We start from the raw sequence: 20,822 nt of genomic DNA, 5'->3' as shown, positions 1-20,822 counted from the left end.
TCAGGCATCAGGACGTAAGTGGTTAAACAGTTGTCATTATGATGGCTGTTAAAAATAAATGTTATTAAAATTGCTTAGATTTTCCATGCAAGCGAACAATTACAATTTATATCTTAAGCTATTTTAATTTCAGATAAATTGACCCTGAAAAAAAAGTGTTAAAAAAAACGAACCTGCAATTTGTGACTTCATTCGAGATCTGGCTTTGTGACAGTTATTTGTATAATTTCTTTTCTTGCACATATACAATACTTCTGCACTTATTCTCTTTCATCACAACTAATTACACTACAGTCAGTATACTTAATTGCTTCCATTCTACTCTGAACGTCTTGGTAATTACTGATCCTTTATATCAGGAAACTAATCGGAAATGAATGCAATGCACAGGAAAAATATCACACCGCATAGAGCTATACGTATGAAAATTTATTTGTGAGTAGAGATAAAATAGGCTCTCTTTACAGGTATTGAGGACTTTAAACAGGACTTATATAAACCGAAAACAGAAGCCAGTATGGAATGATTTGAACCCCAAAGCTGTGACCACCGATGAACTATTTGGCTTCATCCACCCTAGCACAAGAGAGTGGAAAGATGGTACTTATATGTGTTACTGTGTCTGGCAATAGGGATCAATTTTGCACATAACATATCTAATTGGCTTATAGATGGGCCAGTTTTACTATATTTGACAGAATGATTCATTCTCCATGACACTGAAATTATTGTAATAGATCAATAATGCTATAGATGCTGCGATTGTTCTGTGCAGCAGTTAATGTGTTGTCATTGCTGATAGCAAGTTCCACTTTCCCTAGCAGATTTTCAAGACACATACACATCCTAAGAAATAATCTTTTGAACAGAGAATTTTTTAAAAGTATATCTAAAGCTCGAATGCATTTTTTATTTTGAATAGAATAGAGAATTGGTTAAAATCCCTGTCGGATTTTTGCTTGCTATCTATGTCTCTTTAAGGAGATCTTCCTTCACTCCTTTCCTATAGACACAACATGCACAGCAGTTGTCACTGGAACAAGTATCCCCCTTGGTAGATCTTACCCTTTCTTTCTGTTTCAGGGGCAACTCAAAATGTAAGCTTTTCCCTTACTTTCAGTCCCAGGGGCAGTGATCTTCAGGACGTAGAGAGGATGGATCTTCCTTATGGGGGACACAGCCAACCATTAAAACTAGACAGGAATTCTAACCCCTGCTACTCTATCCAAAACAAAAAAAATATTAGCTTTAGACATACTTTAAACATTCATCAGCAGAAAAGATTTTAACTGCTTGTTAGAAATTAGGTTTTAACTAATACTTTATATTTGTATTGTTCACAGGATGTTTTTTTGAATAAAGTGGTTGTCATCTGTATTTGCAGAATGGTAGCACATACATGATCACCCTTAATTGTCAACTGTACCCCAAACTGAGAGCCCATGGTTACTGGAGATGTCTCATGTAACAATAGGGGTTGATTTACCGAAGGCAAATAGACTGTGCACGCTGCAAGTGCAGAGCTTAGTAAATGAGATGAAGGTTCGCTTTGCAAAGAATACCCAATCACATGCAGGGGGAAAAAAATGCATTTTCGCTTACACATGCGTGGATGATGAAAGTCAGAAGCGCTTCCTCCCGTTTCCTAAGCCCCGGAGAAACTGCAGTTGTAAAGTGCACTGTCCATTTGCCTTTAGTAAATCAACCCCATAGTTTTCATCTTGTATTATACTTAAAGGTATGTTCAGAGAGACATCATAAAAGGGGCCTTTGGTGAGTTTTTCTGGCTTATACCAAGCTTTTCAGATCCCAAACAATTTGAAAACAATTACCGACTTCCCTAGACTAACATATTTAATTGACTTGCTGTAAAGACATCCAGGCCTCATCTGGTTATTCATATGCATTGCTTCTAGCACCTGTCTGTACACAACCCTATGGAGAATTCATTGAGGCAGTCAGACACCATAGTTTGTTTGAGAGCAAAGCAACTGGTTCTCTCACTTTAGCCTTTCCCAGCAGCACATAATTACATTTCGTTTGCTCCTATTCTACTCCATTCAGGGATCACAAAAAAACCCATATAAGAAAAGAGTTGCTGGAATCTTAGTATACACAGGGCTATGTATTCCCCTTGTAAATGTGCTGATTGCACAATTGCTGTCACATGGAGTGAGTCACGTGTTTCTTCCTACTCAGAACTATGAGGTATTTGGCTGAACAAAATGACAGTGGGGCAAAGGGAAGGTAAGCATGTGGTGGAGAATCAAGGCAAAGCACTGGTTACCAATCATACTACCTCGATACCTGGAAGATTCCCTTTCAGGGACACCCATGCAAAGTGTAGATGTGACTAGCTGTCAGCTGCTGCTGTCAGTTCCTCCACACTTTTCTTTGCTGGTCTTTATAAGTGATCCTCCAGGCTGTCTGTAGCTTTGGAGAGGCAAGATTTGAAGCATGACATTGTAGACTGAACCCATTGGACTCACTCCCAATTGTAAGTGGCAGTTTGGCAGCTCTATGTATACATGTTGACATGCTGATTCAATGTGCTAGATTGTAGCTGTTTCAACCTCTGATTAAATCCACTTCTATAAAACTTTGCAAATTGTAATGATCTTACGTTAGATCTTATATTCGAAGTATGCATTTTTTATTTTGAAGTGCATAGGTAAACACACATATAGTAGGTATATTTCTGAATATCTGGGTAGGTTTGTTTACTACAGATACATATTGGTGTTAGCTGAATTGTGTGCTTGGCCATTTCCAGGTCTTTTTTCAAGTCTGATGAGAGAGCAGGCCAACATAACTCATGATGGACCTAAATGGATTGTGCTGGATGGTGACATTGATCCAATGTGGATTGAATCCCTGAACACAGTCATGGATGACAATAAGGTAGATAAAATAAAAATAAAAGTAAACTAATACTGTAAACATAATTGTCTGTGGTAGCAGTATTACAGAGCACAACCGACTGTCAGCAAGAAAATGATTGTGCCATACTATATTGTCATAAGAATGTAATCTTTTTGTGGTTTTAATACGCTGAAGCTATATGTCAATCAAATTTTTTTGGAAGGTCTTTATTATTAATTACAAATTTGAATATAAAATGCATGGATGCACATAAGAATCTTGCTTTATTGCATTAAACAGTATCCAGATGTGGTCTGGGAATGAGTCTAGGTAATCATATGTACATTTAACATCTTTACAGAAATGTGGATAGTTTCTTTTGCTTTTTTTGAATATTCAAAAGTAGTTTTGAATACTATGGCTTTCTAGGTATAAGGAATGGCTCTTCTATATACAAGGTCCTGTACATGCTGTGACTACTACTAAGCGTATTTACTGGTGGCATACATATTTTATGAGAGTCATGTTGGAATTTCTGGTACAGTACACACCTTAAGTATACCAGCTCTGGGACAAAGAAAAAATACACCATAAACAGGTTGCATTCCTTCTTCAAAGCTCCCCTGGGGCAATAAGCATTGTCAAACCCCTGCACAAAGTAAAAGTATTGGCCTTATTTGATGCTTGTTACCAGTTTGCCACATATGTTTTACAATCTCCTTTCACCAGGAAAGGCAACCACAAATGTTGCAAGCCTCACTGCCTATCTTTACTGAATGCAGCACTTTATTCACTACACCATTCACTCAAAATGTGTCCGGGCATCCCAACACCTGTGATTTTATCCGCATTGCTTTTTATTGACGTTTTAAAGGTGTTACAGATATGTAAAAGTGTACATAGTAGAAAGACAGACTTCATCTACTCATGGATTTGTAATCAAGGTTTAACAGTCTTGCTATACATCGACAGTTTTGTGGTAAATGACAACTAAGCCAAACTTTCCATAATAGAATAATTTTAAGGGTTTCTTTTACCAAATGTTCCAATGCTCAAAATATTATATATAAGTGAGCATTGGTTGTTGTGATCCCTAATAATTTCTAATAGTGTTAAAGTAGAGCTCTGTTTACTGGGGTCGCCACGTTTCGCTGCTTTATTGTTATAAACCAAATGAAAAGCAGCACCTCACATGCTCCTGTCAGATATACCAGCCAGCTCAAACACTGCTGCTGGGTCACTCATAAGAGCACGTCAAGCCCTGCTATATAGGCCAGTGGACTCTGTCCAATTTTAAAGTTCATTGGGTCCACTGTCATTTCAAAGGCTGGTAGACTCGGCCCTATTCCATAGGCGAGTGGATTCAGTTGGGCCCAGTCCTATTCCATAGTCCAGTGGACCAGTTCCATTCCACAGGCCAGTAAACCCAGTCCTATTCCACAGGCCGGTGGACCCAGTCCCTTTCCACAGGCCGGTGGACCCAGTCCCTTTCCACAGGCCGGTGGACCCAGTCCCTTTCCACAGGCCGGTGGACCCAGTCCCTTTCCACAGGCCGGTGGACCCAGTCCCTTTCCACAGGCCGGTGGACCCAGTCCCTTTCCACAGGCCGGTGGAACCAGTCCCCTTCCACAGGCCGGTGGACCCAGTCCCTTTCCACAGGCAGGTGGACCCAGTCCCTTTCCACAGGCCGGTGGACCCAGTCCCTTTCCACAGGCCGGTGGACCCAGTCCCTTTCCACAGGCCGGTGGACCCAGTCCCATTCCACAGGCCGGTGGACCCAGTCACATTCCACAGGCCGGTGGACAAATGGAGAAATTAGAACAACTGTCAGTTTTTATTGCTGTCTGTATGCCTGTTAGGGAGATTTGCCTCTCTGTTTGCTCTGTTTGTCATTATCATTCAAAGTGAAAGTAAAAGAAAATCCCAAATTTTGAGTTGTCCCCAGAAAAGTAATAGAGGGGAAATATTCCATTAGGTACACTAGTTCTGGTGACCTAGGGGACCCCAAGAGATTCCCTTAATTTGCAGGGATTTTGCCTCACTTCCTGTTTTGGCCATGGGACAGGAAGTTAAGGTAAATCTCCCCAATGGGACACATATGGAAAATATTTACTTTACAGGGGTTATAATCCTCCCTTACTCTGTCCAAAAAGTTTTGCCTATAGTTCTATTTTAACCACTTGCCGACCGCCTCCTGTACATATACGTGAGAAGTTTAAAGATGAATATCTCGGTAATGACAGCAGTTACTGCAACAACTGAGGTATACATCTTTTGAGCTGGAGGTCCTCTTTACGATAATGGGGGTCTCTGCAGCAGATTCACCGCAAGATCACCATTATTGGCGGCAGGAGAGGGCCATCCCCTCCTGCCGCTCTCCCGCGCCCTTTGCCGCTTACCGGAGCTAGAAATGCTCCAAAGTAATCCTCGAGGACTGAAGCTCTGTCTCCTATTGATGAGCCCCAGGTGCTGACCATTACACACACACACTGAGCAAACAAGCAGGACAAAACTCTGGATAGCCGCACACTGGAAAAAGACTTGAAATCCCATCTTTAATTGAAACAACGTGGGTCACTTCAAAACAAGATCAGAAAATCCACAGCAAAAGGAATAACAGGGTACAGGAAAATCAGACGCGTTTCACACGGTAATCAGTGCTTACTCACCCGCTTACCGAAGCTGTCGGCAGTGGTGGAGGTGATCGGGACCTATCCGTGGCTGGGTATGGAGACGAGTGAGGGGAAGATGGCCCCCCACCTGTCTCCATACTATAGCAGGGCGGAAGCAACATCAAAACGTCACTTACGCCCATACGTCTTAAAGGGCCATTTCTCAGTTGTCATTTATTTATTTTTTGCATTTAAGTCCAAATATGAGATATGAGGACTTTTTCACCCCGGATCTCGTATTTAAGAGGACTTGTCATGCTTTTTTTTTATTACAAGGGATGTTTACATTCCTTGTAATAGGAATAAAAGTGACCCTTTTTTTTTTGAAAAAATGTATAAAATCAAGCAAACACATATGTGAGTAGGGCCCGCATATGAAAACTGTGGTCAAACCACACATGTGAGGTATCGCCGCAATCTTTAGAGCGATAATTCTAGCCCTAGACCTACTCTGTAACTCAAAACATGCAGCCTGTAGAATTTTTTAAACATCGCCTATGGTAATTTTTATGGGTAAAGGTTTGACGCCATTCCACGAGTGGGCGCAATTTTGAAGTGTGACATGTTTGGTATCAATTTACACGGTGTAACATTATCTTTCACAATATAAAAAAAATTGGGCTAACTTTACTGTTGCCTTATTTTTTTATTCAAAAAAGTAAATTTTTTCCCCAAAAAGTGCGCTTGTAAAACCGCTGTGCAAATACAGTGTCACAAAAAGTATTGCAATGACCGCCATTTTATTCTCTAGGGTGTTAGAAGAAAAATGTATAATGTTTGGGGTTCTAAGTAATTTTGTAGCAAAAAAACTTGTTTTTAACTTGTAAACATCGAGTCTCAAAAAGAGGCCTGGTCTTTAAGTGGTTAAGCATTCAAAATGATTATCTACAAGGCAGTCCAGATGGTCAGCAGCCCTTGGCCCCATGTGGCCACATATCTCCCTGATGGGACTTCATTGTCTTTTTGGGCTCCTATGCAGTAAGCAATTCAAAAAGCTAATTTTTACTTTCTACCTTTCAGCTGTTTTACTTTATTGGATTTATCATAACGTTCTTTTATTTATTTAAAGGTTTTGACACTTGCAAGTAATGAGAGAATCCCTCTGACTCCGACCATGCGTCTAGTTTTCGAAATCCATCATTTAAGAACTGCCACACCAGCTACTGTTTCTAGAGCTGGAATTCTATATGTCAACCCCCAGGATCTTGGATGGAATCCGTAAGTGACTCAGAAAACCATTATTAATTATATTTATTAAAACAAAAGTGAATAAATGGTAACATTAGAGTGGTGTATTCTCTCAGCTAGGTGTTACTTTTCCAAAATGCCTCAAGACTTCAAGTTGAAATTTTAGATCTCTATTACTATTATATTAACTGTTACAAATTAAGGTCACCTATTAGATTAGAGGTATTGACTTTGGGCTCATACTTTAGCAAGTGTCCTGGCAGGTAAAGGCAGGTTGTGAAGTATTATGTATTTGCATCTACTACAGGCAAGGTAAACTCAGCAAAAATAATTTTTAGACAGCCTTCATTTACTGTCTTACTACAGTATCCATCCCCTGACATAAAATATGCATCCACTGCCAACTTGCTATCCAAACATTCTGACAGGTTTCCAAAATATACGTTATATTAGGAGGATTTTTATTTATTTTTTGCAAGTTTAATCATTAATTAATGTGGACTTTATGTTGGATGTTTAATTTCCACATCAATTTGGTTCATTTGTTCACTGTAATTACATCAATTTTAATATATATAGTTATTTGAAAGTTCGACCTTGCATAATTCTTGTGTTCTGCTATTTTTAAGAGGGTAACATGTTCTGTAATGTAAAATATGTATTTTAATAGGAGTATTACAAGTGAGAAAATATCATAATTCTTAATGTCTAGATAACTGATTGGTATGCTTATCTATTATTGACTATGAACATTATCTAATGTCATTGGTATTACTGATATTAGTCTCATCCGCACCATATGTGTCCCTTACAATGTATGCATCTTGTATTCACCATATTGTGTATACAGCGCTGATATATTTAATAGTGTTGGCTTAATTTGTTCCTCTGTTGTAAGCTGAAGAGGGATTCTGTGTACTTGTAATTACTCTACCTGTTCAAGATACAGTGCCTTGAAAAAGTATTCATGCCCCTTGAAATACTTCACATTTTGTCATGTTACAACCAAAAACATAAATGTATTTTATTGGGAATTTATGTGATAGACCAACACAAAGTGGCACCTAATTGTGAAGTAGAAGGAAATTGATAAATGGTTTTCAAAATTGTTTACAAATAAATATGTGAAAAGTGTGACATGCATTTGTATTCAGCCCTTTCTGATACCCCTAACTAAAATCTAGTGGAACCAATTGCCTTCAGAAGTCCATTAATTAGTAAATAGAGTCCACTTGTGTGTGGTTTAATCTCAGTATAACTTCAGCTGTTCTGAGAAGCCCTCAGAGCTTTGTTAGAGAACCTTAGTGAACAAACGGCATCATGAAGGCCAAGGAACACACTAGGCAGGTCAGGGATAAAGTTGTGGAGAAGTTTAAAGCAGGGTTAGGTTTTAAAAAAAACTATCCCAAGATTTGAACATCTCACAGAGCACTGTTCAATCCATCATCCCAAAATGGATAGAGTATGGCACAACTGCATACTACTGCAACTACCAAGACATGGCCATCCACCTAAACTGACAGGCCAGCAAAGAGAGCATTAATCATAGAAGTAGTCAAGAGGCCCATGGTAACTCTGGAGGAGCTGCAGAGATCCACAGCTCAGGTGGGAGAATCCATCCACAGGACAACTATTAGTCGTGCACTCCACAAATCTGGCCTTTTTGAAAGAGTGGTAAGAAGAAAGCTATTGTTGAAAGAAAGCCATAAGAAGCCCCATTTGCAGTTTGAGAGAAGCCATGTGGGGGGCACAGAAAACATGTGGAAGAAGGTGCTCTGGTCCGATGAGGCCAAAATTTTACTTTTTGGCCTAAAAGCAAAATCCTATGTGTGGCAGAGCACTAATACTGCACATCACCCTGAACACACCATCCCCACCATGAAACATGGTGGTGGCAGCAGCATGTTGTGGGGATGCTGATGAGTTGAGTTGATTAGAAGATGGATGGAGCCAAATAGAGGGCAATCTTAGAAGAGTCTGCATCTTCCAGCAGGAAAATGACCCTAAACATACAGCTAGAGCTACAATGGAATGGATTAGATCAAAGCATATTCATGTTAGAATTGCCCAGTCAAAGTCCATACCTAAATCCAATTGAGAATCTGTGTCAGGACTTGAAAATTGAAGTTCACAGACGCTCTCCATCCAATCTGACAGAGCTTGAGCTATTTTGCAAAGATGTGCAAAGCTGGTAGAGACATACCCAAAAAGACTTGCAGCTGTAATTACAGCAAAAGGTAGTTCTACACTTTTCACATATTTATTTGTAAATAATTTTGAAAACCATTTATCATTTTCCTTCAAATTCACAATTATGTGACACTTTAGGTTGGTCTATCACATAAAATGCCAACAAAATATATTTAAGTTTTTGGTTGTAACATGACAAAATGTGGAACATTTTTAAGGAGTGTGAATACTTTTTCAAGACGCCGTAGTTTCAAAACTTCCACAATTATCATTTCATGAAGGGAACAAACAGTTGAAGCTTCTTTTATTTGCAGATATATGTATTGTATTTCTAAAGAGCATCTGTATATAGTATAAGAATCTTTTTTTGTGGTAAATGGCATACTTGCCACTCCCCCCCCCTCCCCCCCTTCTTCCACTTTTGAAACTTTTTTTGGGGGGGATAGGTACCTAGTTATGTCATGTACCCACTCCCACTTCCAGTGGAATTGCCTAGGCAAAACCCAGCTTAAGTTTTTCCCTTCACCCACAACAGTTCTGAAATCCTTGACAGGTAAGCATCTCTTTATTAAAAGTCAGCAGCTGCAGTACTTGTAGCTGTTGACTTTAATTTTTTTTTTTTTTTTAATGGCTGAAGATCCTCTTTAAATCTAAAAACATTCCTTAAAACAGAAACGGTCAAAGGTTGCTGATCGTTGAAGGCACCAAACACATCCTATTTTGTATCTGCAGAAACACTTAAAGTGGGGTACCCCCTAAAAAAAAAAATTAAAAGTCAGCAGCTACAAATACTGCAGCTGCTGGCTTTTAATAATCGGACACTTACCTGCCCCAGGGTCCAGCGATGCGGGGGAACGAAGCCCCCCCTCGCTCCCCGCTCCGCTCGCGGCGCCGTCATGCATACTGTGGGCACCCGGCTGTGGCTTCACAGCCGGGCACCCACTGCGCATGCGCGAGCGGCGCAGGGCGCCGTGATACGCCGTACAGTCACCTGGGACACATGACAGGTCACAGGTGAATGTGCGGCGCGAGGGGAAGTGATGTCACCAGCCTGGTAAATGAGGAAGGCAGATTACGAGGGACCCCCTAGCAACCGGTATTTAGAGGTGAGTAAAAAAAATTTTTTTGCCAATTATTTTTTATTTATTTTTTTTACGAATTTTAAGCACTTTTAACTTTTTTGGTGGCAACACCACTTTAACCAGTTGCCGACCGCCGCACGCCGATGTACGTCGGTACAATGGCACGGGCAGGCATAAGGACATACATGTACGTCCCTTGCCTCCCGCGGGTCGGGGGCCCGATCGGGCCCCCGCCCGGTGCCTGCGGCGGTCGGTATTCGTTCGGGAGCGATCCCAGACGAGGGGACGGCCATTCATTCATGGCCACCCCCTCGCGATCGCTCCCGACGAATAGAAATCCCCGGTGACATCACTTCCTCTCCTGTAATGTAAACACAGGAGAGGAAGTGATGTATTCTCTCCTCCGTGTCGGTATTTTTCGTTCCGACACGGAGGAGAGCGGATCAGTAAGTTGCACCAACACTCTACACACACAGTAGAACATGCCAGGCACACTCACACCCCCCCTTTACCCCCCGATCACCCCCCCAATTACCCCTGCCCCCCAGTCACAGTGACACCAATGTCATTTTTTTTTTTTTTTTTTTTGCATTGGTGTCATTTGTGACTGTAATAACTGTTAGGGCAGTTAGAGTTAGCCCCCTTTAGTTCTAATGTACCCCCCTAACCCCCCCAATAAAGGTTTAACCCCGTGATCACCCCCCGTCGCCAGTGTCACTAAGGCTGGGTTCACATTGCAGCGGTTTATGAGAACGAATGTGATTCGCACCGCACTGCAGTGCAAATCACATCCGATCTCTGTGCGATTCGAGTTCAGCCATTCGCCGCACCCGCCGCACCCGCCACACCCGCCGCACCCGCCGCAAATTCGCACGGGACCCTTTTTTTGGCCCGCAGCAGAATCGGATCGCATGGGTGTTCACACCATGCGATCCGAGTTTGCAGATCGCACTGCGATATGCGAACTGATCTGGGGGTGTCAGTAACATTTCACTGACACTCCCAGCAGTTCGCATAGGGCAGTGTGAACTGCCGCCGGGAGGCATGCGATGCGGGAACCCGCCGCGGATTCGCGGCGTTTCCGCATCGCTCCAGTGTGAACCCAGCCTAATAAGCGATCATTTTTCTGATCGCCGTATTAGTGTCACAGGTGACGCTAGTTAGGCAGGTAGGTATTTAGGTTCGCCGCAGCTTTTTATAGCGCCAGGGACCCCCATATACTACCGCATAAAGCCCCCTGATTGCCCCCTAGTTAACCCTTTCACCAGTGATCACCATATAACTGTTACAGGTGACGCTGGTTGGTTAGTTATTTTTTTATAGTTTCAGGGCACCCGCCATTTATTACCTAATAAAGGTTTAACCCCCTGATCACCCGGCGGGTGTCATTTGTGACTAATAACTGTTAGGGCAGTTAGGGTTAGCCCCCTTTAGTTCTAAGGTACCCCCCTAACCCCCCCAATAAAGGTTTAACCCCGTGATCACCCCCCGTCGCCAGTGTCACTAAGGCTGGGTTCACATTGCAGCGGTTTATGAGAACGGATGTGATTCGCACCGCACTGCAGTGCAAATCACATCCGATCTCTGTGCGATTCGAGTTCAGCCATTCGCCGCACCCGCCGCAAATTCGCACGGGACCCTTTTTTTGGCCCGCAGCAGAATCGGATCGCATGGGTGTTCACACCATGCGATCCGAGTTTGCAGATCGCACTGCGATATGCGAACTGATCTGGGGGTGTCAGTAACATTTCACTGACACTCCCAGCAGTTCGCATAGGGCAGTGTGAACTGCCGCCGGGAGGCATGCGATGCGGGAACCCGCCGCGCATTCGTGGCGTTCCCGCATCGCTCCAGTGTGAACCCAGCCTAATAAGCGATCGTTTTTCTGATCGCTGTATTAGTGTCACAGGTGACGCTAGTTAGGCAGGTAGGTATTTAGGTTCGCTGCAGCTTTTTACAGCGCCAGGGACCCCCATATACTACCGCATAAAGCCCCCTAATTGCCCCCTAGTTAACCCTTTCACCAGTGATCACCATATAACTGTTACAGGTGACGCTGGTTGGTTAGTTATTTTTTTATAGTTTCAGGGCACCCGCCATTTATTACCTAGTCTCACTAGTGTACCCCTAAATTTAGGGGTGTCTACTTTCCAAAATGGGGTCATTTGGGGGGGGTTTGTGCCATCTTGGCATTTTATGGCCTTCAAAACTGTAACGCCCTTAGAAAGCCTGAAGGCGGTGCTTGGTTTTCGGGGCCCCGTACGCGGCTAGGCTCCCAAAAAGTCCCACATATGTGGTATCCCCATACTCAGGAGAAGCAGCAGAATTTATTTTGGGGTGTCATTTCACATATGCCCATGGCATGCGTGAGCAATATATCATTTAGTGACAACTTTGTGAAAAAAAAAAAAAAAAAAAAAAAGTTTGTAATTTTCCCGCAACTTGTGGCAAAATATAAAATATTCCATGAACTCAACATGCCTCTCAGCAAATAGCTTGGGGTGTCTACTTTCTAAAATGGGGTCATTTGTGGGGGTTTTGTGCCATCTTGGCATTTTATGGCCTTCAAAACTGTAATAGGTAGTGAGAAGTGAACTCAAAAATTTACGCCCTTAGAAAGCCTGAAGGCGGTGCTTGGTTTTCGGGGCCCCGTACGCGGCTAGGCTCCCAAAAAGTCCCACATATGTGGTATCCCCATACTCAGGAGAAGCAGCAGAATTTATTTTGGGGTGTCATTTCACATACGCCCATAGCATGTGTGAGCAATATATCATTTAGTGACAACTTTGTGTAAAAAAAAAAAAAAATTTTTTTTTTTGTCATTATTCAATCGCTTGAGGCAAAAAAATAAAATATTCAATGGGCTCAACATGCCTCTTATCAATTTCCTTAGGGGGTCTACTTTCCAAAATGGGGTCATTTGGGGGGGTTTTGTACTGCCCTGCCATTTTAGCACCTCAAGAAATGAGATAGGCAGTCGTAAACTAAAAGCTGCGTAAATTCCAGAAAACGTACCTTAGTTTGTAGATGTGACAACTTTTGCGCAAACCAATAAATATACAATTATTGACTTTTTTTTTACCAAAGACATGTGGCTGAATACATTTTGGCCTAAATGTATGACTAAAATTGAGTTTATTGGATTTTTCTAATAACAAAAAGTAGAAAATATCATTTTTTTTCAAAATTTGCGGTCTTTTTACGTTTATATCGCAAAAAATAAAAATCGCAGAGGCAATCAAATACCATCAAAAGAAAGCTCTATTTGTGGGAAGAAAAGGACGCAAATTTTGTTTGGGTACAACATTGCATGACCGCGCAATTACCAGTTAAAGCAGCGCAGTGCCAAAGTGTAAAAAGACCTCTGGTCATTTACCAGCAAAATGGTCCGGTCTGAAAGTGGTTAAGTATAATAGGCCCCCAGCCACAACACTCAGGTGAAGAGACAATCCCATCAATCTGCAGGGGCCTCCATATCCCATATTCCCAGTTAACTTACCATTAACCCGAGGACACCATACCACCAATGTGTCCTCAAACATTCTGTTAGCCCTGAATTTTACTGCCTTCAAAGACCAACATAGAACCAATAGAACCACATACCAAGAGCAGGAAGGGTAGGTTGGAAGTTTTTTTATCCGCCCTTTGCACACCTATGGAAGGCTGCAATTATCCACTCCCTCCTGAAGTCTCTGCAACCCCACTCAGCCATATATCAACACCAGTAAGGAAAGTCTCTGCAACATTCACCCCCCCCCCCCCCCTTCCAAGTTTGACTCCTTTAGTCCCTCTTCACATAGTCATGTGTGCCCTCCACCAATTCTTTTATTTCATTTTTGCTTCGGGCCTTCCTTTCTTGACACTTTTAAATAGATATCTTGTAATCTTTTTTTATTTTGGGTGTGAAATTTAAGTAAGTACAAACCTTTCTGTGTCATACACAGATGGTACCTTGGCTGGATTGCCAGAGCTCCTGTACACCTGTGCCACACAGAACAAAAGTTATATTGAGCAGTGTTAGTCGTTAGCAGCAGTGTCATGCCCTGTTGAATTATACTTGTTTAGGTATGTAAACACCTGGATAGAGACCAGAAGTAGCCAAACTGAAAAGGCCAATCTGACCATTTTGTTTGACAAGTATGTGCCACCATGCTTGGAACAGTTCAGAAACCACGTCTTGAAAACCATCACCCCTATCTCTGAGAACAGTATGGTGCAGGTAGGATGACTACATTATTTTCTGTATTAAAATACTGATTATGTTGTATGTTGCTGTGTCATGCTGGTCAAATCATATTTAAAAAAATTATTTATTAGGCAATTTACTGCATGGGAGATGCCCCTGAAATGTAACTGCAGAGATAAGGGCTTGTGCACTAGAGATAAGGGCTTGTGCATGAACTTTGAAGAAGAAAAATCTGCTTTTCTACAGTGTCTCTGTTGCTGGGCATGCCCCCCTTTAATGGTTATTTCAACTAACTGCCACTAACAAAATGTTCTATAGTGGTTTAATGAAACTACAAGGCTGAGCTAGTGATATGCCCTTGCATCTGGTGACATTAGACTACATGACGAAGACAGGGAACATATGAATAAAAGAAAAGAAAGGGCCTAGTCAACCACTGGAAGTCCTGACATTAGCCTTTTTATATACACATACAGTGTATGAGATACAAAATGTATATGTATGCAAAAGTAGATGTAGATAAGTCAGAAGGATGATCATGTATAAAGGCCCTAATGCTGGCAATAAAAGTTGATCTTATTCAAATGGTTGACCATATGATCTAATCGTTTTTATCAGTCAGATATCTAAAGCAATAGTTTTAAGTATGCTTGTCTGTAATAGGCATATCACTTTCAGTGTCAATTTTTTTTTCATAGAAGTAAACAAAAATGAAAAGTAATTGTTTCAGAACGGATTCATTACTCAATACACTGCACAATCATCTTGCTAAAATTAGAATTTTCCAAGCAATCCGATATCTTTCATATTCATTCCAGAAAAATTGGCTGAACGCTATCAAATTAGTAGTTAAAAAAATGATTGATAAATGTTAAATACTTTGAAAAAATAAAAAAATTTTCATCCAATAATTAGATAAATGACTCTATCACCAACAATAGACTTTGACATACAGATATTATATACATATTAGACAACGTATTAATGTTTATAGACATGAGTATGCATGTACACACCCATTTGAGCACTACATTTTAGATATACTAAGGCCTCTTTCACACGGCCTCCTCCGCTAAGCAAAATCCTCTTGCTCAGTTGGGATCTCTCAGCTGATCCCCGCTGAGCAGGCCCATGACAGATCCGTGTCCACTTTGCTATGCAGAGCAGACACAAACACAGTCCCACTCTCCTCTATGGGGCGATCAGATGGAAACGGACTGCCTGTCTGTTTCCATCCAATCCGCTGGACGGATGGGCAATAGGACCACCATCTGTCTGTTTTTTGCGGACAGGATGGGATCAAATGGCGGACATCCGCCGCTCCATAGAAAAGACTGGAGGGTTCGATCAGGTTCTCCTGAAAAAATGACAGGTAGACCTGATCGGACAGCTCGTATGAAAGGGGCCTAAGGCCTGCTGTCTTTCTGAAGAATGTGTTGAAGTGTCTACTTTTTTTCTGCTAGTGCCCAATCGGATCTCATTTGCTTTACAGTACTAAGCAAATTAAAGGGATGACCTGGGTAAAACTGCAGAAACAACTGTTCTTGATTCAGATACTTTGATAAATAACATCCAGTCATTTTTTATATAAATGCAGAATACATTTTGGCTGCAGATGAGTATAGAGGAAAAGGCTGATGACTAAATGAGTTGAAAATCTTCACTCAGTTATCTAATTATATGTGCCAAAAACAAACAATACGTAACCCTCACTAAAAGTGCTTCTACAAACATAAACACTTGACAGCAGCACTGACCAATTTGTATACACGTATATAAATATTCCTTAATAGAATAAAACAAATATGCTGTTCTGTCACTTTAAGTGATTCTCATGAAACCTTCACAAATCATAAAACCAACTATTAAAGTAAATGTGATTATGAAGTCAATACTATTCATAATAATGTGTTGTTGATTTAACAGCGCTTAAGAGATAAAATCCCAAATGGATGGATGGTGACAGCAGTTAATCCGAGGCATAGCACTCCACACTTCCTGACTGCCCTGCTCGTGTTTCCATTAGATAGAACACTCAGACCAATACCTCAATAGCCACTGATACAAAAGAAAGGAAGAGCAAGGAAAATGCAAATAGTGAAGTACATCCAAACCACGCTTTATTCTTTATTCAAATAAAATGTATGTACTCACAAACAAGAAAAGGTACAAGGCATATATCAAGCGCCTTACCAAAGTGGACGTGATGACGCCACCGCTTCCCTACATGTTTCGCCTGAAGGAATGTCTTCCAAGGGGCTACAGAGTTGGCAGTGAAGGCTAATATCTAAATATGCTGCAGGCTACATCCACCAGAGTGCTCTTTTACCAGACGATAATACTAATATTTATATTATTTTAATATTAATTCCTGGGCTTTGGTATTTATGACTAATATTGATGTGCCTAATTGAGGCATTGTGTATTATATTATCATTGTATTAGGATTGCCGTCTGGTAGAAGTACCCTGGGATACCTGGAATTAACTACTGTCTTTATCCATCCATTTGGCATTTTATCCCTTAAGCGCTCTAAGTTTCTGGTAAGCGGCGGTGTGGATCTCTGGTAGCTGGCACACAGTGGTGGTCTGTTCTTGGAAGAATTACTTTTCGCTAATTGATGGATTTTTGGATTCACATACTTGGGACATTATAATTATTTCTGGACACATTCATGATATGAATTGTGTTGATTTCTTAATCTCATTCACTTTAATAGTTGGTTTTATGATTTGTGCAGGTTTTATGCAAATCCCTTAAGTCACAGCTTAAGATATTTGTGTTATTTTATCTAATCATATGAAAAGCAAGTTCCTGTTTATACATTTCATCTGCACATAACTAGATATTCAAAATTCTTTATTTAGTGGTATGCATCACAACATCATGTCATGACAACAAATGCGGGTACAGATAGACTAACAAAGGCCTAATACAAGAAACAATGAACTGTCATAAAGAAACGCATCTACAATTTATTGAGTAAAGATTCTCAAGTTATTTAATCAGAATCAAAAACATTTTGAAAGAAATAATCATTCATCTGAACAGTTGTTCACTTTCTGTTGTGTATTGTCCATCTTCTCTAGACCCTGTGTTCTCTTCTGGACTGTCTCCTGACCCCGGAGAATGTGCCACCAGACTCATCAAGAGACTTGTATGAGTTGTATTTTGTCTTTGCCTCTATCTGGGCTTTTGGTGGGGCCCTGCATAAAGATCAGGTTTGTAATGACAGCTTGAGATTTGTTTGTATGCCTGGCCGATATCTTTGTCATATGTGTAACATTCCATCCAAAAAGCATTGCATACTAAGCAGGCGCAAAGCATCGTCTTCATTCATCAGGATGACTGCAGAAAGGGTGAAGTATTCATGCACATGACATAAAACACTACAAGATCTTTATTTCTGCTCGTCACCCTGTAATTTTCCTTTATTAACTTCTTCTTTCTTCTACCCTTATGTAATTGCTCAGTCTTTTGTGTATTTCCTTTCTTGATATTCCCATCTTCTCTTTGATACCCAAGAACAAGGTCAGGAAGAACAAAGACAATCAGGCCCAGCTAAGTTAAAATGGAAACACACTATCTACTGAGGATGACTAAATCTTCCATTATAATGAGCATTCTTAGAAATATTGGTTCTTAATGTACTTCTATACTGGCTCTTGCACATCACTTTTATTAAATCTGAAGAGCATTTTATGTAGTTGAGTTTTATTTAGAGTTCTTTAAAACTCTGTATTTATCTTGGTAACAATCAGCAGCAAGATTAACATTACTGCTGCCCATACATGGGCCAACCCTGAAGGCAAATACATATCCATCTGGATAATAAACCGCAGGATGGAAGATGTATGCTTCAATACGTAAAAGCAGTAGCCCTACAACCACTTTTAATGTTCTTTGCATGATAATGTGGTTGAATTGGCTGCAGATTTGCCTGCTCACAGCTAAGAAGTGCCAAGAACTCTGGTCTGCCACTTTATGGCATAAACGTGATCCCTATTTCCAATGCCTACTCTACCAGCAATTTGTTAAATACAAGTACAGACAAATAGTAATAATGACACAAATTTGCACTGTTAGCCCTTGTACACACGGTCGTACATTCCGACAACAAAATCCATCGGATTTTGGCCGAAACTTGTGTTGCATACACACGGTCGGACAAAGTTGTCGGAAAATCCGATTGCACGTAACGTGATGACGTTATTTAGTTACGATGGGACTACGTTCAGGCTAGTAGCCAATAGCTTTGGTCTAGGAATTTGATCTGAGCATGCGTGGCACTTTGTCCGATCCAAATTCTCTACACACAATCGGACAAAGTCTGATTGGATCATGTTGTCGGAAAGTTTTATAGCCCAGCTCTAAAACTTTGTCCGTCAGATATTCCGACGGAAACAGTCCAATGGAGCCCACACACAGTCGGATTATCCGACAACACGGTCCGATCGGACATTTTCCATCTGAATGTCCGACCGTGTGTACAAGGGCTTAGAGAAGAGCTTAAGAGTCTAATGAGTAAAAGGAAACCAGTAACAGAATATGGAAGATGGAATATGGTGTCTGCTTTTGCTGACTTCCTTCTGAAAAAGGTTGTCTGTGGAGTTAATATTTTTTGTAAATCACTGACCTATGATAAGTATGCAGCCAATGAAGTCCTAACTCCCAGTCTGCATACTTGTTCAGGTTTGTGAGTTTGGGGAACACACAAGCCACAAGATCTGAAAACCAGCCAGGTAACCCGTAATGCTTAGAAGCAACCCAGCAGTGGCAACCAACCAATATGTTTTTTGTTTACTTCAACACCATTAGAAGGCTGGAGACAGGAAGAAAGTTTCTTGCTAGTCCACTCAGCATGAGTCATGTTAAATATGTAAAATGTTTTCACATGAACTTCAGTGGACAACTGTGTGTTAAAAAAAAAGAAAGTGCACTTCCAGCCCATTCACAATGAATGACCTGCCCCAAGAACAAAATGTGATATACTGTACTGCAGATTACCTCCTTAGATGTGCTAGACTACTGCCACCCAAAAATGTCTATGGCAGAAGCTATCAGCAGTGGGTGCCAACCACTTCTGCTCCCGCTGCTGCCTGTCAGACTTCAGGTGCTTCAGCCCTGTAGGTGCCGTAACAAACCGGTACTCCGGTATTTATTTATTTTTTATGCACACGTGAAAACGTTTCCTACATGCCAAGGTTGGTGAAGCACTTGTAGATTTTATGACTTATGCAGGCCATACATGGTCGAGTTTCGAACAAATTTTCTTTTCAAAATCAGAAATTTTTTTTTTTTTTGTGATCCAATGATGCCACTATCGATTTTCGAAATTCGGCCAACCAAGCCTTCAATTTCATCTCAGGTTGCTGCAGAAAATAATTTTCGTGGCCGGGAATCTTCTTTTCTCTTCGTAAATTTTCTTTTCTTATTACATTTCTCACACGATTCTCCCATCATTGATTAGAATATCGTTTGCTTTTCAAAAAATTTCCAACATGACCGATTCCGCAAATTTGATTTCAGCACGAAAATTGGCTGTTGCTGCAGCCCACTAATGGTGCGAAATTCGTACAAAAATTCTTAGATACAATTTTTGAAAGAAAATTCTTTCAAAATTTGAACCATGTATGGCCGGCATAAGGGGGCTCTTTTTTGTATTTTTTTTTCATGTTGATTGAAATCTGTAATAAACACAGATTATACACATCCTTGATAAGACGCAGACATTCATTCCCATGAAACAAGTCTTTGGTTCTTCATCTAGTAAATCACCTTTAAATATAGAACACAAACACCAAAAATCTTCAAAAGAGCATGTATTCAGTAGCAGAGGGGCAACAAACCAACAATGAATGTGGTACGCTAGATGACCTTCCACTTAATACATCCAAATTGAGATAAATTATTATGTAGTAGTTCTGCTTTATTTGAAATGTAAGGATAGCACATAATGCAAAATGAGGTTTACAATAAGACAGAGACTTTCAAGAGATTTTATCCTGGGTTTGGCGCCATGGACTTTGGCTCAGGTGTAATGCAGCTGATGCCTGGGACTTCAGGTGCCCAGGATCGTGGGAAGCCTGCAGCTACTTATGAGAATGTATTTATTATTTTTGTAAGGGGAAAAAAAAGAGTAATCTTGATGCAAGTTTTTTATGTTTAAAGCTGATAGATTACAGAGCTGAATTCAGCCATTGGTGGATCAAAGAAATGAAAGCGGTGAAATTTCCAGGGCAAGGAACAGTTTTTGACTATTATCTGGATAACAAAACTAGAAAGTTTTCCCCATGGAGTGAAAAAGTCTTAAAATTTAACATGGATCCAGATATGCCACTACAGGTAGGTAGAATATCATTTCATATTATGGAATTAAAACTAATATTTGGATTATTTTCTGTGGGCTATATATATTTTTTTTTAATCCATTGTTCTTTGGAATTGTATATCTGATATACACACAACAACACATTGGGGGTTATTTACTAAAGGCAAATCCACTTTGCACTGAAAGTGCACTTGGAAGTAAAGTCACTGTAGATCCGAGGGAAATATGCAAGGGAAATAGAAAACAGCATTTTAGCTTGCACCACATGATTGGATGATAAAATCAGCAGAGTTTCCACTCATTTCAGATCT

General features: G+C 40.7%; 1 protein-coding gene across 1 annotated transcript in view; it reads left to right on the top strand.

Moving 5' to 3' along the window:
• DNAH11 (dynein axonemal heavy chain 11) overlaps nt 1-20,822 on the top strand; it is a 404,290-nt gene that overhangs the window by 204,091 nt on the left and 179,377 nt on the right. Inside the window, exons 41-46 of the mRNA XM_077491239.1 lie at nt 468-600; nt 2,774-2,901; nt 6,604-6,752; nt 14,060-14,213; nt 17,270-17,401; nt 20,352-20,525. Of these exons, the coding sequence (XP_077347365.1) occupies nt 468-600; nt 2,774-2,901; nt 6,604-6,752; nt 14,060-14,213; nt 17,270-17,401; nt 20,352-20,525 (870 nt within the window). The remainder of the gene's footprint in view (nt 1-467; nt 601-2,773; nt 2,902-6,603; nt 6,753-14,059; nt 14,214-17,269; nt 17,402-20,351; nt 20,526-20,822) is intronic.

Source organism: Lithobates pipiens, unplaced genomic scaffold (assembly GCF_037356315.1).
Source record: "Lithobates pipiens isolate NorthernLeopardFrog02 unplaced genomic scaffold, aLitPip1_a1.2 Scaffold_19, whole genome shotgun sequence".
Taxonomy (NCBI): Eukaryota; Metazoa; Chordata; class Amphibia; order Anura; family Ranidae; genus Lithobates; species Lithobates pipiens.
Note: the sequence above shows the minus strand (reverse complement) of the source record. Positions and strands in the feature narration are given on the sequence as shown.